Source organism: Opisthorchis viverrini (assembly GCF_000715545.1).
Source record: "Opisthorchis viverrini unplaced genomic scaffold opera_v5_73, whole genome shotgun sequence".
NCBI classification, from domain to species: Eukaryota; Metazoa; Platyhelminthes; class Trematoda; order Opisthorchiida; family Opisthorchiidae; genus Opisthorchis; species Opisthorchis viverrini.
The window spans coordinates 1,313,094-1,331,134 of NW_008751729.1; the positions used below are offsets into that span (position 1 = coordinate 1,313,094).

The 18,041-nt window shown below is 42.4% G+C and overlaps 1 protein-coding gene across 1 annotated transcript in view; it reads right to left on the reverse strand.

Annotated features, from left to right (window-relative positions):
- Positions 1–2,936: 2,936 nt before the first annotated feature.
- T265_04437 (hypothetical protein) overlaps positions 2,937–18,041 on the reverse strand; it is a gene marked incomplete at both ends in the record, with an annotated part of 39,364 nt that continues 24,259 nt past the window's right edge. Inside the window, 5 exons of the mRNA XM_009169182.1 lie at positions 2,937–2,951; positions 5,089–5,272; positions 9,642–9,753; positions 11,511–11,573; positions 12,705–12,900. Coding sequence (XP_009167446.1) covers positions 2,937–2,951; positions 5,089–5,272; positions 9,642–9,753; positions 11,511–11,573; positions 12,705–12,900 — 570 coding nt within the window. The remainder of the gene's footprint in view (positions 2,952–5,088; positions 5,273–9,641; positions 9,754–11,510; positions 11,574–12,704; positions 12,901–18,041) is intronic.

Consider the following 18,041-nt stretch of genomic DNA (forward strand, 5'->3'; position numbering starts at 1 on the left):
CAGTAGTGACTCGGTGTCTTGTGACCCATACTCTTACCTTTCTGTTTAGTCCGCGAGGTACATTCAAGTTAAACTACAGTCCCTACCCACTACCTCGGATGTTGTCGCTCGATCGTTCATTATTAGTTTGCTGTCCCTGTTCACATCAAACCCCTGCTTTCTTGCATAAGAGAGACCTTACAATTGGATTCCTCAACTAGCGTGAAAACTACCACCACTCCCTATCCAACTCACCATGTAATCGCCCGTTCCAGCTAGTCTGACGACTAGCCCTTCTGCCCGCTACCTCAGTGACTAGGTCCCTAGCTACCCAAAATTAGGCACCTACTCTCACCCTGGCCATCTGATAGACTGACGCCTGGTGCGAAAACAGGACACAACTCTCACTACAAATGACAGTCTCTTGCATCGCTATCGAAAGGTATCGCATACATGCCGAACCAATACTGACTCGTTGTTCCCCAGCAATACATCGTCCACCTCAACTAGTCCTTGATTTCTAGATCAGCCAACAAAAATCTACCCTTTCGTAAGTTTATTTTGCTTTCTGTTACCCCCTTTTAGATATTTTCCCATTGGATTTTCTTTTTATCTCATGCCTCCAAGGACTCATCAGACACTATTACTCTCAGCCTATTCCTTCCTCATTTCCACCCTTCCCTAGGTTCAAACATCGGTTGTAGGTTCTCCAAATGCCCCGTATAGCAGTAATGCATTCAATCTGGCTGGTCCCCGGTCTACACCCACAAGATTCGCCCACATGAACCCGACTCTACCTGTGTCAGTTTCCCCTTCCAAACCAGACCCAGGTGCCACGGAAATGCTTATCCCCTGTCCGATTGCGGCAACCTTAATGACCGTTACAGTGCTGCCCAGAAACCGAAGCAATTTAGTCCAGTGATGACATGACACTGCCACGTCCAGTTAGATGGCACTCCCGCGACTATTTTTTTGTACCCTCGACGGCCACCTGTCACCCATTCCAGCCTGTTACTGCAACTACGAACAAGTTTTTCAGCCAGTCCCAACCACCCCTGGTGTAAGTTTGTTCTAACCCACTGAGCCTTTCATGTGGATTTAACCTTCCTGGTTTTCCACAGGTTCAGTTTAATTTACGGTGTTCATTTGGTCCTATGTATTGGCACTATTGCCCCATGGAAACTATGCTTTGCACTTTATGCTTCTTGTGACCTGACCACTTACTCAACCGCCCAAAATCACTCACGACCTGAAATGATTTTCAGTTTTATTTCATGTCAGTCGGCTTCATCATTGAACTAGTCGTACCTCATGTTGATTTTCCTTGTTTTTTGGTTTCCACAACAGCGCGGACTTTTCACGTTGGTTGAACCTTCCTCTCCGTTGAGTTGTCGCTCACCGGGTCCAGGTTGTATTGACCCAATCCTGCCTCAATAGGCATGTCCTCTACAAGTTAGGCAATGAACTGATTCTTATTCTTATTATTATTATATTATTATTAATTACAACGAAGAAGCATGCAAGCTTGGTCCCTGGGGTACAGAAAGCAGGAATGGCCCTAGATTTGCATGATCGTTGAGCTGCAGATTGAATGATTTGAAGAGCAAACAACGTAGAACGATTGGCATCCCGGCAAAAATATCCGACCGCTTCTGGGTGTTTTAAGCATGCGCAATGAAGAAATCTGACCAACCTTACAGAGAATTCGGTTGATCCGAGTGAAAGTATGCGAAGCATGCCAGTGAATGCTTTTATGGCCGATACTGAGGAAGAATACATAGAATTTGTGGTAATCAATGATTCGTTTAATATGATTGGAAGCCCGATGCCAACGTATCAAGCCTTCACACAAGACAAAAGGCCATGCATCTCAAGGCATTGTTAGAATCTAGGCTAGTGATCCGTCTCATGAGAAATGGCCAAGGAGGATTTAATTGCTATTATGGCCAGCTGTTTTACCAGGCACGCAGTTGCTGTATCAAATTGAACGATCACCGCCGTTAGCAGCAAACTTCATTTTCCACAAATAGGTATGTCGGGGTTCTACAGGTCAGCCTCAATGACAGAGATTGTAGCCATCAAAGAAGCTCTGCTTTCGATTTATCCCAGTTACCACAAATTGACAGGACACAAGTGAAGAAATGGGTATGTGAAAAAATCATTCGGACGCTAAAATCCCATTAAACTTAGGTAACTATATCATATGTCCACGCAGTGAACCTGCGGGATGAACTCCTTTCATCCCGTAAACAGGGCGCAAAACCCGACTGTACAGGGGATCACATATTCACAAGGACCTCATATGGCAAAAATATTGCTTGTTGGGGACAATTCTACCTTTGGTGCACTCGTCAAGTTCTATTGGGAATGAAAGCATTTATTTGTACTGGAGAAAACATCAGAAGTCCCTATCCCGTGGCAGAAAGAAGCAAGTGATGATTTATCTGAACCAGCAGAGTCTGTATGGCTCTGACTGACGACTAGCGGGATGCTGTGGACGCCAAAACGGACGCATTACGTTGATGTGGCTTAACAAGGCACTAGGACGTTTCCAGACATTAGGATAGATCACAAAGTGCAGATTTTGTTAACTGCACTTCGTGTATTCTTCTAAGTTCTCCTTCTGCTCGTATCCCAAATGAAGCCCCACTCTTAAAGAAACTAAATTATTTGGACTTGGGTGAAAAGTACTGCATTTGACGAGTGGGGTGTTGCAAACAAACAGAAGACTGACGAGTAAACTTGAGGACAGAAATTTAATTGCAATTTTCTCCTGTTTTGTGAAATTGGTAGAATAGAAGTGGATAAAAGATATCTGGTGCGAATTATGCGGGGTGTTCGAAGGCACATAGTGTCGGCTTTCTCTTTCACCACTGGCTCGATAGGCGTATTATACTAAATTATACAATCAATTCGGTGTTAACTAGAACGTGTTCTTTGTTGCGCATTTGTTTTTTTTACCTGACCGGTGGCTGTAAATGAAGAAAAATGTTAGCATACGATGAGCCTTTACATCCAATTGTAGATGGTCTAAGAAACATAACACGGTAGATATGATTTCAGTAGGGTCTGAGCTTTTGCTTTGCGGAGCGCAAAAAGAAATCGAAATAGCTAGGTTTCCAGGGTTAGGGAGTTCGCACTAATGTGGGGAAAGATGATGAGGTTGAAAGATATCCGACTGCAACAGCAAACAAATGATCGTTTCCTGAATTTTGCCAACACCTCAAAGTAAAAAAAGTGTTATTACCGGGAGTTAGAGTTGTGAGCTGTCCGAAAAAATCAGGATCCTGATTCAGCTTGATTTAAATTAAATTTTCTGGACGAGTATGGTTCTCTGTGTTACCGATGCGGCTGTAATTTCACCGTATTAAGGGAATTTGATAAAACTGCACAACTATGAGCAACCAGCATGTCATCTTTCAAGGCGCTAGCGGGTATCTGCAGGCCGGTTGAAGCAGATCAAACAGAAGAATGCAGCAAAAGGTGCTAGTAAGAAGTGATTCAAAGTTTTGTGGCATACACAAGGAGTACACACACTTTATATGATGATCTGGCGATATATAGTCGCTCCTGGAATACCCTAGCACACCTGAGGTGATAGTGGTTATGCCGTCTCATGCAGCAGTCTTGTAAATGCGAACGCAATAGGATATTCCTCATGTGTCCCTGTTATGAAAGTGATCCCTTAAAGTAGGCAAAGTGGCCTTCATTGTTAATTATTGATGGATTAGGTTGCCATGACTGAATAGGAGTAACAGCAGAATGAGGAAGCTTGGTAATTTTTGGTTGAGATTTTGTCCTTTCAGTGATACCCGTCTTTGTTAAAAACCCATCCTAACAGGGAATAATCAGCAGTGTGTATCTCGCAAAAACCTGAGACATACCGGTGATTTGTTAGACACTAATCGTTTGACTTGGTAGAATATGTCTACAATTCACATGAGAACGTCGTGAAAACAAGGATTCCCCACGTTTTGAGCGATTGCCTCAATGTCGCAGAAAATTAAGGAAAATGATTACAAGCTACTTAACACCTTTAAGCAGTTGAAAGAAGGAGGTAAACAAATTAAATATCGACCACTGCGTCGTATTTTTACACCTTTTTTTTCTCACGCCATCAGAGTCACACCAACATATCAAAACAAGGTGAAGTATCCCCTTAAGATGTATTTGCTTATCGCTGGAATTTTCGGTGTGCCTGATGACATACTGTCGATGGTAGTGAACTGCGAACATCTGCCATTCCATCGTTCGATGTCTGTGTTCGAAATTGATTCGTCCGCCGCGTGCACCAGATGTGAAACTGCTTCTTAAAAGACAAATACTGGTGGTAGGGGAAGTGTTGTTTCTACGTACTGGTCAATGATCGGTTGAGTAGTACATGAGCAAATTTAAATTCGGCCTTTAAAGAAATCTTTGGTGCAGCACACATGAGCCTAATCCAGAGGAAACATTCTCAAAAAGCTCACTAGTATTCACACAAACTCCCCTTCCGTTAAGGCAATTTGTCAGTTTTCTTGGGGTATATCGGAGCCCTCTTTATCTGCAGAAGATATTCGACACCATCAAAGCGAATAACAGAACACATACCATATTGTTATTCAAGAATTAGCGTAAATATCCTCAGAACGGGGGTTAAAGTGGGACCAACCTTGTCTGGTTCGGGACTCTTACCACAAACCGTTCACCATACGCATTAAAAGACTGTGTTCCAGGTGCCGTTCTTTAGACCGACACTCACAGTTGTTATTCCTCAGCCAGCCCCCACGAAACAAAGTTCATTCCACTAAAATGTTTTGCAGCAATGCCCTTGGTTGCTGTGATTTGGATCACGTGGTATGTAATTTTCTGTAATTTCAAATCTATTAGTAACACTTATTTATATTTACTCAGTATGTTGTACATCTCGTGGCTGGTAACAGTTAATGAAATGCTAATATACGAATACCTTCTCTGTATACAGATGTGTTAGACAGGAGAGACTCAGTCTTTCGAGTTTCTGTCACTGATATTGTTGCTACCGTTAAGCTTGCATCATGTGGTCTTAACACAAAAACGTATTTAGCTTTTTGAGCTTAGTTATTTGCTTTCTTAGAACAACATACTTACTTTAATAGCCTTATCCCTCTGGGTGCATCGAAAACTGCTAGCCACGTTCTTCGAGCTTGATAACGCTAGGCAAGTGGTAACTTTACAGCATAAAAGTTCATTATCGAACAAGGAAAAATAATTATGCGGTTTGAATATTATAAACACTGAAGCAGTAGTATGTGTAACGGCCGCGTGCATGGTTCTGTAGTAAAGAATGTTGCAGTAAGAATAATCGATCCGGAAGCGCTTTTTCGGTTCAAAGTATACATAGGCCGATCGATCGGAAGCTTGGAGACTCGTTTTATTTGCATCAACGGTAAGTAGTTAGCGACTGATTGTCTTGTAGACACGGCTCATTTGGGAAAACACTCCATTGCTTTACTACTGAATTTTCACAAGAAGAATAAAGTTGGTACCAAGATTATCAGCAGACTTATCCACTTGGGGAAGTTGGAAACCTCAAAAATTTGCTAACTTGAACATAAACTTGAAGTGCGTATCTAGACTAGACGCGTTGCTCAAAATCTTTCAATATCTAAAATCTCGTAGTTTCGAAGAGGTTGTTTTTTGGTTTTCCCAACTGATAGGTGTGTGGAGTGAGAGTATCCACTCTTCCGCTGTCGATGATGTTGGAAAGCCTCCTGAGCATTTTCGAGGGAAAATGCGCCGCCCGACCAGAGAGCCTGTCTTCTTTCATCCAAGCAAGATGAAAGGATGTCACATTCTTTGTTCATTAAGTCATTAACACTGTCTGTGATGCATATAAGGAACAGAATGAATAGATATCGACAGAAAGCGCCGTAACTTCAGAGGTTGCATGATCGCGCTTGTTGCTATGATCATCAGGATAAAAAATTCAGCTTCGTCTAGCTCAAGATCAAGTGTCAGCCCTCCACACAAGTATTGTTGAAATACAAAAAGTAGGAAGCAGTGGATAATAAGCTTTTTAGACTCACAATTAACTAATAACTGGTCATTCTCCGCATTCACCTGTCTACCTGGATTCTAAATCTTTCCCATGATTTAACTTCTCTAGATGACCCGCATTCACCTGTCTACCTGGATTCTAAATCTCTCTCATGATTTAACTTCTCTAGATGACCCGTGTGGCACCACTTGGCTTAGTTATTGGTCTATTCATTGAGCTTGGCAGTTGGATTGCGAGCGTTTCATCGCCAGTCGCAGCGGCATCGTCAGTGCAAGGTTGCGTGATGTCCAGTCAACCGCGTAGACGAGCACAGCGAACCCGAATTACCTATATTATGCACACACGTGCGGAGCACTCACTCCAAATGAAACAATGAAAAATTCCAATTGGAATACGATCTACTGACTTCATAGTTGGGTCATCCTTAAACTACAACTCCTGAGACCTATGTGTGTGGGTGGGTGGGTGGATGCGAATGTGATAAATCTTGGAATGTCACAACTCACGTCTCTTATCAGTTCTAATAAGTATACAAGGAGTTGGAAATTTCAGTCAGGCATTTCATTTGCAACCGAAACCAATCTGTGCTGAAAAGCAGCAAAGCACTGTTCAGCCAACTCAGCCTTGGTGGTAATAACCGGCAGTGTACATATCGGGAATCTATTGGAAGAGTCAAACCCGTGACCTCCGGGTTATTGGCTACATCGACCAATCATATTTGTGAGTTTCGAATCTCTCCATTCGGAGATTCTCTAAGCAGTTCAAATGGAAGAATAATTCGCAAACATTTCGAACCTATAAGCTTTGTGAACGCCTTCAAGAGAATGTCAACTGACGAAAGACAAGCAAATGACAAAAGGCTCAAACCGGCGGCCAAAGACGCTGAGAAGAATATTTGCGTTGGTCAGCCTCAGAAGGATGCGGAAGGGCGAAATTCCGGGGATACTGAATGCAGGGTGGAAAGTCCTCACCGGCGTGCAGGAACAGGAAGGCTTGTTTGTGCGCCAGTTGATGTCGATGCATTTGACGCCGTTGATATACATTATTCAGAAATAGGAGCTCCAGAGGTAGAATATTCATTTGAGATGAGATGCAGTCTCATAGAGGCAATCTCGATAGCACCAAAGCAACATGACCGGGTTAATTGTATCTTCTTATGTTCAAGAAACTTTCTTCCACGACTGAAGCACTCCTGGCACGCACATAGAACCGGTAAGGAAAAACAAGGGACATTACGAAGAAGTTAGGTATAAGGCCAATAAAACTATTTCCATAAGTTTTCCTTGGCTTTTCAGCATAGATTGGCTTCACTTACAGGGTGAAATCTCCACAAAATTTCCGAAAGCATATAAGTGGTGAGGCCCCAGGGACCACAGTCTGATATGTGAGAAAAGGATGGCTCTTAAGACCCTAGAAAGAATAGTCAAATGAGAATTGGACGCGCTTCTGTGCATGCACGAGACACCTAATCAGGCACAACGCGGGTTCATGGGTTGCAGGTCCTCATTAACTGCCGCTTAATCTTCGTAAGAAAAGAGGGATCGTCGCCAGACCTTACACAGACTGTTTGCTAGTTTCATCGTGGCCATTTTGCGGAGTGAAACGCATCACGCTTCACATGTAGTTCAACCGGCCGAAATCCATGAATCGCAGTACAAGTAGATGTCTTTGTTCGACAAGATGTGGAAAATGTGAGTCAGCGGTGTCTTTTCGAACGGAGGCAGACCACTGTTTGGGTATCACAAGGAGTTGTTCCCGGACTCAAAAAAGTTCACATGTAATTTAGGATGGCCGCCAGATTGTCATTCGTGGAGCTGTCTGCTACTCATGAGATATGTAAAGCTATGGAGAGAGAGATAGGTTCCACTGAATATTGGTGGGAAACTAAGAGTGATCTAAACAGTCTGGCTGACTGATATCGGAAATTTGAAATGCTCCTTAAGATGATCAATTTGGGCTAATTACGGTGGAGTGCACGTGCGAAACCAAAAGTAATCGTATCGGATGTAAGGATTTCAATGGTGCGGATGGCACTGGACCTGGGAGTTTGCTGATGCGGGAAAATCTCAAAGCGCACCCGCACACTGCGTTAACGAGAAAGAAAAGGCATAGGGCCTGTGGATATTCATGGGCAAATTTCACACACTGAGTCCTAAATTACTCAGCTTGCTAAACTCGACGTTCATCCAGCCAGCAGTGGAGTATGCACATTCCGTCTAATTCTCATGCACGAAAAGCGAGGAACAACAACTGGAGCAAATATGGACACCAGAATGCCAGTCGGGACTCAGGGACTACCCTCAGAAAAACGGCACCAAATAATGAAGCTTCTATGCTTCTTTGAATGTAGACGCCACAGTGCGGACTCACTGTTTCTATTCAGGGTCGTTACAGTATAAAAATATCCGGAGCTACCGAACTCGTTCTCATCTACACGTGTCACACAAACAAGAAGCCGAAGTTAAAAAGTGGAATTTCAGCGGACTCGCGGTCTGCCATATGTCTGTGGACCAACTCCCCAGAAGACCAATCAGGGCGTGGAACGAACTTTCTCCTAGGCTATATCAGTAGACCAGTGCAAATATATGCTGGACTAGCACCTCGTTGGAATTTCCGGGCGCTATGGGGAAAAGATCTCATCAGTCATAACACCCCGAACTTTGAGGAGATACGAGCGAAGGAAGCGACCACGTGTTCTCTAATAGTTAGAATCGGAAAAAATCTTCCGTCCGAGAAGTCGTAATTCGAGGGGCTATTCAACAAATTGCCGGAAGGCATGAATTGCATAGTTAAAGGATAGTTTGCACTATCTCTTGATTATGTACAAGTTAATCACACTGCAGCTGAGCGACTCGTTTTCGGAAGTCATGGGTTTGAATCTTCTCAGGGATTTCTGAAATATGCATCACCGTTGGTTCCCAATAAGCGCAAGGCAGCTACACACTGCTTATCGACTTCTCCCTATTGGTTGACCTCACAGGATTCAATTTTGATTACAACGTAACTATTTAGACAAAGGCACTCAGGGCGCACACGGGCATTGCAACTAGATTGAATGAGAATAAAACAGAAGCTGAACACCAAAATATCATGAAATCCTGCCAGTCGTTAAAACGGAGCTTGGTTTACACTTTTTCCGTGAGTTCAGTCACAAGCAAAAGAGGCTGGCGTTTGGCGATTGTTCATGTTCAGTGAGAACTCATTCCACGCTACTTCTAGCAAAGCATGCACAATTTATTGGCCAGTTTTGAGACGGAATCTAAGATTAGCAAGTTTATTAACTGTTATCCTGAGGAGAATCAGGATGATATTAACTATGAGGGAATCCACCAAGCCTCCAAGACCAACAACGCCACCCTGTAAGTCGTCTGAGGAGGGTGACATCCTTACTCACTGTTAGTGATTCCACTAAATACCGTGTGATCAGTAAAGGAAGCAGTCAATAAAAAAGCTAAAGAGGGTCAAACAAAGCCTATTTTTGTGATTTCCTACTCAGTCCATCTTCATGGCAAAAAGCGCGAATACACTAAGTAGGAGCAGTCCCCAATTTTCCGTCAACCTTATGTTCTACTTGAAACCGAATTGCACGAAATTAGCGAAATACACTCATTTGCAAACTAATTTGGTTCTGCGAGACACTCACCCGGAACCCAGCTGAATCTCTCGTTTGTGATGCTTCCAGGAGACTGCGTCTAACTGATGAGCCCCAAGAAGGGAGAAACCGATCGTGGGCTGTCGACGAAGTTCCAGCATCTCTATGAGTAGTGCATTACGAATATACATGTATCGCGATATCTCGAATATCGTAGCGACTGAAACATAAGGCGGCCTAGTTTGGCACATTCAGTTGCCCGGAAACATCACAAACGAGGGATTCAGCTGGCTTCCATTCGAGTCTCTCGAAAAACCAAATTAGTTTGCAAATGAGTGTATTTCGAGAATAAGCTTACACTACTGGAAACCCATCTCACACGAGCAAAAAAATATATCCTTGATAGTTTTCCCACCAAAGAAATTTACACTCTCAAGAAAGAATTCTCTTTTTTTAATTTCTAAACCGGCTCTGTAACTCAAATGCATTTTGGGACCCCTGCTAAAATATCGATTAAAATTTTCAGAAATGTGAGTTTCCTGATATCTAGAGATCCATTACTGATTGTTTTATATTGTATGTAGTGACGAAATTTCCCAGCATATTCAAAATTCGGGTAAGGACTGGCCAGATATAGAATTGAGTCAGAAACGCTTGGAAGATAGCCCAATAAATATACTTGACTGCTGGTTTGATAAATAGCGTTGACGGGGATTAATTTGCTCCACAAAGTATTTCAAAAATTGTTCTGGTCTACTTAATACAATATTTAGACGATGAATGACTGTGAGTGTGAGCTGCTCAACGAGAATAAGGCCATGCAATAAAGGTGTTTTGTGTACTTGTTTCCTGAAGAGCGTAAAACTCCAAAAGTTCAAGCTCTTTATGCCCCTGTTCTGAGATTTTCTCCCAAATTTTCCAGGCCCCTATTTGAATGTCGCAAACTGTTCACAGTGACTGAATTAATCAGATTCCATAACGAGAGCAAGAATGGTGGCCGGAATGGAACATTTTGGAGGTTTTATTTTCATTTTATTTTCATATTTATTTTGATTTTTTAATTTTATTTTATTTCTGCTTAGACAGGAACTGTAAAATTTTGCCTAAAAATATATTTCATTTTTCTTAAATGGAGGCATGTTTTGTACTAAAAGTTTCTGCGAAATCTGGATTTACCGATCGCTTGGTGAATTTTAAAATACGTTTATCCAGAGTTTTTGGAGCAGGTAAAACGATGATGTCGATATTTGAGCACAGGACTTTCTTATAAATAAACGATGAGCACGAATTTTCGTAGTAGGACCTTGAATCCCGGACGGTTTCGAAGTACTTGCAGACGATTTGCGCGGTTCTCAAGATCTTGGTTCCAGCTCGTCAAGTTTCCCTCAATAAGAGATATTTTTGCAGGCTTTCATTGGCACTCCGTTAAGGAAAGTAGACACAACCCACAACCGGCTTCTTCCTTCTCAGCTAGACGCAGTCCCCGAGTTTCCGTTCAACGTATGTTCTACTTGAGTCCCAATAGAACAGACTTCGTCAAATACATTCATATGCTTATCGATTTGTTTTTGACGAGAGACTCGCCTGAAGCCCAGCCGAATCTATCGTTTATGATGTTTCTTTAAGCAACTGAATGTGCTGCCTCAGGCCGCCTCCTGTTTAAGTTGGTACGATATTCGAAATATCGCATTATATTTCCATGGAGGAAACTACTCACAAGGTCGCTGAAAACACTTCGACAACCCAAGATCGTCTTCGCCCTTTTTGGGAAAGTACGAGACTATACTATGATATCTGGAATACCGCACTAATTGAAACGAGGTTGCTTTTGTACAGCACATTTATTTGAAGGACACCATAAAACAGGAGTTTCAGTTGAGTCTCCCGAGAAAACCAAACTGAGCGACTGTAGTTACTGACTTTCTGTATCTGATTTAGCCTCATTAAACTGAGTGTCCGTAATTACCGGAAAGCTCGGCAGATCTGAAAGACAAAAAGTGGAAGAAGCGACTGAGTGCTTTAAACGTTTGTAGATTCTTTCACTTGACCCGTTTGACGAGTTCTCGGAAAACTCTTGTCAACAAAATCATCAAGGGCTAAAATGGCACTCTGACATCCAGAATAAAAGAACGTCAACATCCCGATTTTCAACTTGTTGTCTGTATCTGTAGTGCGCAGACGACATCGCTTTCATCTTTGAAGATGAAGGCGGAGCACAATTCCTGTTGAATGGAATGATCTTGTCCCACANCAGCAAGCACCTTAAAATTCAAGGAGCAAAGTCTTGTTTCAGAAAGTGCATTTCTCTTACAATCCAAGATTATGGGGAGTTTTATACACTTTGGTAACTGCTTTGACGGAGGTGTGTCTGATGAAGTCACTGCAAGAATCTCGGTGGTCGGAACCACGTTTGTCAACTTGGTAACTTGTCAAAAGGTCATATCACTGGGCCAGGCAACAGTAAGGGCTGTGTTGTTGTATGCTTGATAGACGCGGTGTATGTTGACAGATGACTTGAGGTATCTTCAGGTTTTCGAACATCGATATTTAAGAAGCGTCTATGAGGTGAGATAGCTTCATCGTACTCGTAACAAGGTTATCGGACAACTGGTATTTGGTTATGTAGAAGGTCGCAAAGACCACTTAGCACCGTCAGTGGTGGTGGCTCGACGATGTGCTGTGCATGCTGAAACATCGTCTACTGGGACAAGTGCCTTCTTCCGAATAGCGCAAACTGCAAGGTAGACAACGTATGACTTGGCAAAAGAGTATGAAGACCACGAAGTGCTTTGGCGTTTTTAGTGTAATATGACTTCCAGGATGGGACCTCTGTGACTACCCCCTATACTTTTTCGGAGCCATCGAAAGAAATGGCAGCTGGTCGGTATCAGTAGTGCTTGTGCTGTCTGTCTAATCGTTTGGAGATGTAGGCACCACATAAAGTAGCAGTAGGTTATCACTTGGTTCTCCCCTCATCTACCCTTTTCTGCTCTCTTCACTTTAGGCCTTTATGTAAGATTAATTAATCATTATGGCAGCGAGAGTTTGGTTCCAGCACATGTTTCTGATTGGTGACAATGACACTGAACAGACATCCATGAAGTCCGCGCTCACACTTTATGGCACTACAGCCCTTTAAGAAAGCCGAATCCACCATGACCGCTAAATGGATGCTGGACTGTGCAGATGCAGAGTGCACCTCTTTTGAACCAGATTGTTTGAAGTCGATGCATTTGCTTTCATCTTTGTTCTCAGAACCAGATTGTTTGAAGTCGATGCATTTGTTTTCATCTCGTTTTGTAGGCTGGGCCTAGGACAAGGCTAACGAACGGTGGTGTCAGTGGCATCTGGGAGGAACTGTCCACAAAAATTCTCGATGCCCACAGCAAAGCCAGATTAACTAACATATACAATGTAACTAGTCTTGACATACATTTGAATTTCTTGGCAAATCATCCTCGGTAAAAGCCAAGGGGACTCAGGGCTCATCGGATGATCTTTTTAGCGGAACTTTATAAGAACTGTGTAAGACCGGTTAAGACACACCTCAGCTATGTGAAGGCCTAAAAATCTGTGCAGCTATTGCTCCGCTTTCATTTGCCTTTGAACTCTAAATAGTGAGCTCACCAACTAACCAGAATATCCCTGCACCATTTCTTACCCTACGTTGGCACCTGTGGAGAAGGTGCTGTTTACCAATGGGAAAAACATTTCCGTGGTTCGCGCTGTTACCGTGCGAAACAAAAAAACAGTTGACGGTGACGACAGTTTGTGATGCTAGCTCCCTAGTCAGTTTTTATTGGTTTGTCGAATTCGACGGTAAAATTACGGTTGATTTGTACGCTAGGGTATCTGTGGCTCTTCTCTCTTTGTCCTTCTCTTAAGAACAATAGTTCAGCTTCTCCATTTCTCACCCAGTTTCACCCACTTCGTCTTATCACTGACCTTCCTTGATTTGTCTGACAAATCAACCACACTGTACACAGAAAGGGATGCAAATACATTCGGAAAAGTGTGAAGCCTTTATGCAAATGTAACGAGCTGTTTAGTGTCTACTGAAATCAACAGTTGTGGGTCGATGACGGAACTTGTAGGCAAGCCTTCAGAACCTCATAGTTGGAGACATACAGCTAAATTGTTACCTTTAAAAGACACCTCATACACTCAAATATATCTGACTCTGCACTTACTTTTGATGAACTTTAATGGTCCTTTGCAAACATCCAGCATAGATTATTATATTTTATATGCTCTTTGAGCACCAAGTCCAGTAGGATTACAAATTCAATTAACAAGGTGTTTATTGGAAATTTATGTACTACCTTAATACGCTATGTTAAACGTTACCGGAAAAGCCGTGAGAAACAGGTGCATAAATAGCTGTTCGCAAATTGCGTACAAAGTGGCAATGAAGTACTGAAATATTTTTTTTGCAAACTGACACGCCATTAAAACCCTTCGTTTGAATCAAACCTAGGTCATTTTGGTCTCCAAATGTGCTGTGCCTTCTATCCACTTCTTTCAGGGAACTATGTCTGCCCGGAATGAGCCGCTGTTCGTTTTGGCCTTTTATTCCGCCACATTACGGTATGCAAGCAAAATTTGCCAGATATTCTATATTCGATCCGTACCACTTGATTGATTATTTATCTGGTTTACTGATGGAGTTTGGTCGTCAGGTAACGTAATTTTTCTCTTTTCTTGTGCTACTGAAAAACGTTTTTCAAATAGTTACATTAAACTATTTGATCACACCAATAGTTTTATTTGTTTATTCTGCTATATGTCATGTTTTGACTTAGTGCACCTCAAACTTGTATCCTCTCTGACTGACGCAATGCGCACTTAAAAAGATCACTTTACATTCTCCAGTTCGATGGAGCGATGGCTGGTATCATGAAAACTTCACTTATTCATATACGGCAGATTTACGCTAGTCTCATCACGTGAACTTTGTCTAACGATGCTAACCCATAACTGACATACTGTTGGTTGAACGTAGTCCTGTGGGATTGGAAGGAATAGGGTTCGGGGTCTGTCACGAGGGGCCACAATGAAAAGTGTGGAAAGTTTTACCATTGTTCGGTAAGCTACTGGCTGAGTTTGTCAAATTTGTGCAAACACTTTACCACGAGTGGGGGTGCAGTCAGAGTGCCTGGTGGTTCAGTGGTTTGTCGTGTGGCCAGCCTCAACAAGCAGTCAAGCCATCGGCCATGGTGAAAAATTCGAAAGCAAAACAGAGAATAATACCCTTGTTGATTATTAATGTATGACTGCTTATCCACCGCTACGATAAAAAATTTTCAAGGAAGAATGCTTTTTTACCATCCGAAGGCAGTTTACTCGAACCATATCGAAACTATCTTGCCTTCCCAAAGAGTGCGCGTCCATTGAGTTACGACATTTTCGGACAGAAACCGGACCACTTTTTAGTTGCAATCTTCTCGGCAAACCCAATGGTCTAACGACAAGACTATTGGTTTTCACAGTGATGGTCTTGCGCTCGCCAGCTTCCAGCCCTCCTCCAAAGAAAGACGATGTCAAGAAATGGCCGGCTTAGTTGCTCAAGTCAAACATTACTTGTTTGCCATTGCTGTACAGTGATGACCACTAAACCTTCACAACTCAAGTAGTGATGACGACAGTCGTTCATCCGCAGTTTCCGTCCGATGCAAAGCGTAGTTGCAACCCGAAATAAAGACGAGGGTTAAGACGCTGTCAGGTTGCCCGAACCCAAACAGAATTTCCACCCACGACTCAAGTAGTGATGACGACAGTCGTTCATCCGCAGTGTCCTTCCGATGCAAAGCGTAGTTGCAACCCGAAATAAAGACGAGGGTTAAGACGCTGTCAGGTTGCCCGAACCCAAACAGAATTGAGTTCCACCCACGAACCTTCCCATTGGTCAGTCTGAAACTTAACTACTGAGCAATTTCGAGCTCAAATACAGAGGACCTAGATGGTTATAATTAAAAATAAACTAACTGGATGCTAATAGTGCAATTTTGTTCATCGGAGTATGTCGAGGTTTACTCTGTTTCATCAGTCTTACTTCACAGTTCATGAGTAAAATGCCAGAATCGTTATAAAATTTACCGCCGTTTAAAGCTTTAGGGCAGTTTTACTGGAAGATTTGGCAGATAATCTGATCTTCCAGGTATATGAAATACGGATGGGCTTTGAAAATTACTGAAATTTTTTTCTTGTCAACCTAAGCGCTGGATGATGGAACCACCCACTCAAACACGAGGGAAGTAGACGAGTTTGCAGAGGTAGGAAAAGAAGAGTAAACTGTCTTGAATACTCTTACCGACGAAGCAGTAGGACATGTCAAAGTTACCCTGTAAGTTATGCACTTACGGCTCTCTTATTTAATATTTAATTTTTTTAATTTAATAGTTTCATTTTTTAATTTTTAATTTTATTTTAATTTTATATATTTTATTTATTATTATTATTTTATTTAATATTTATATCAGATGCACCGGGTTGCCTTTTTGTCATTCGCCCCTAAAGGTATTGTCTCTGGCGTAATTGGAGAATATTCGTTACCTTGTGTCAATGAACATTTCCCTTTCTATGTCATTTGGTGCCCAAACAACGCATGCGGAAAAGCACCGAAAACCAACGGCCCTGACCCTGTGCTAGTTTGAGGAAAATGTTTTCGGAAAGAGAACTAGTGCATCTAAGAGTGAGAACGATTGCCTTCTGGATAAATTACCATAAATCACTCTTGGAATCGCTTTATTATGTCCAGTTACGCTAACCTTATCCATTGATCGCCAAACAAATTAGGATATAAAGGGTGAGATGTTTATTCTACCGCTCTGGAGGTTTTGCATCCATACGCCAAGAAAATACTACTATAGGTGCAGAATAACTGGTCATAAACATTGCTGAAATTAGGGGGATGGCTCAGTGGTTAGATCACGAATTTGCTGGCCGGAAGGTCCGCGGTTTGAAGTCAACCTTTGCATCTCGACTTTTCCTGTCTAGGCTTGCGCACCACCCTGACAGTATCCCAACCCTTGTGTCTCCTTCGGGTGGCATGGTAGTTAGGCACCGGGAGGCTGCTACAGCTGAACGATACACACATACATACTGAAATAAGGGGAGTTTATACGCATTCACCTCTTATATCACACAGTTGAGTTGGATAACCGAGACGCAGAGAAACTTAACTAGTACCAGTTCGTTCACGTATGATAAATAAGACTAGGAAATGGCGTATTGGTTATTTGAATAAATGAACCTGATTAATTCTTTACACCAGTCATGGTGACAACATCTTGGCAAGCCGCCGAGACGAACTAGTTGGCGCAGGTTATTCTGCATCGCTTTAAGAAATCTTAGTGCAGCACGAATAGTAATTTCTGGCAAACCTCAACACGTGCTTTTAAAAGAAAACAGAAAATAGTGAAATATTTGGGGGGTGGGGCAAAAGGAGGTGAGCAGGAATTTTAGATTTGGCTTTTCAAAATCTATATTCGCAGTCTTCCCTTGAACCGGATGCCGAAACTACAAAACCAGCTTGCATGATAGCTTGCTGTCTACTAACGAATGGAGGATATTATAAACTTGATGACACCCTTCATCCTATAGTCATCATGAGGAATACAATGGTTAAAAAGGGTTGCTAGATACCGATGTTGTCAAAAGTAACATTAGTTTTAGAATGTGAAGTCGAGCGTGGGGCGCCTGACCAAGGAAGGCTGGCGAAAAGCCGGTCGACAGTGGGCGCTACAACCCAGCATGAACAATTATTCGATGGAAACACTGTGAGTTTGACAATTTTAGCTCTGGGCAGGCTATCAAACTCAAGTGCCGTCAAATGGATACATGGATTTTAAAAGTTCCTGAATCCTTCTTCTTGCTTGCTATTAATTTTATACCGTGTGGCGCAAAGCTAATGCGTCCCAAGTAAGAACGCACCCAAGAAGCATTCAATTTCAGCCGGCTCGTGAAATTTTTTCGTTTTCGAGAGAAGTGCCGTTCACGTTCGGGCAAAGCAGCAAAAAGTTTTGATTATTTTTACATAAGAAGTTAACTGAAAAAAACTGTTTCATGACCTTGCACTCATCCGTTGTCCGAACCTTGTCAGTTTAATCAAACTGGAGGTTTGGAAGCTGCAAAGAAAACGAAGCGATCGAACGCTGAAGTGATTCCGTGGGATTTTCGTGATTCCGTCTGCCGTTTGCAGTAGTATAGGTATTTAAAAATCCACTATCCCGCCAAAACAACCGGACTTGTTTATTTTTATTATTTACCCGTAGACGTATGCTCGTGTCTGTCTTCGTGACGAACTTCCTCTTTGTCCCTAAAATAGGAGCACATAAATCGGTGCCTGACCACGGGTGTCATAAGTTTTTGACCTGATATTACTTCCTTGATGCAAGACACTGTTCTATCCGGAAAGGACGCTCTTTGGTTGTATCCTTCTTTTCGGGTATC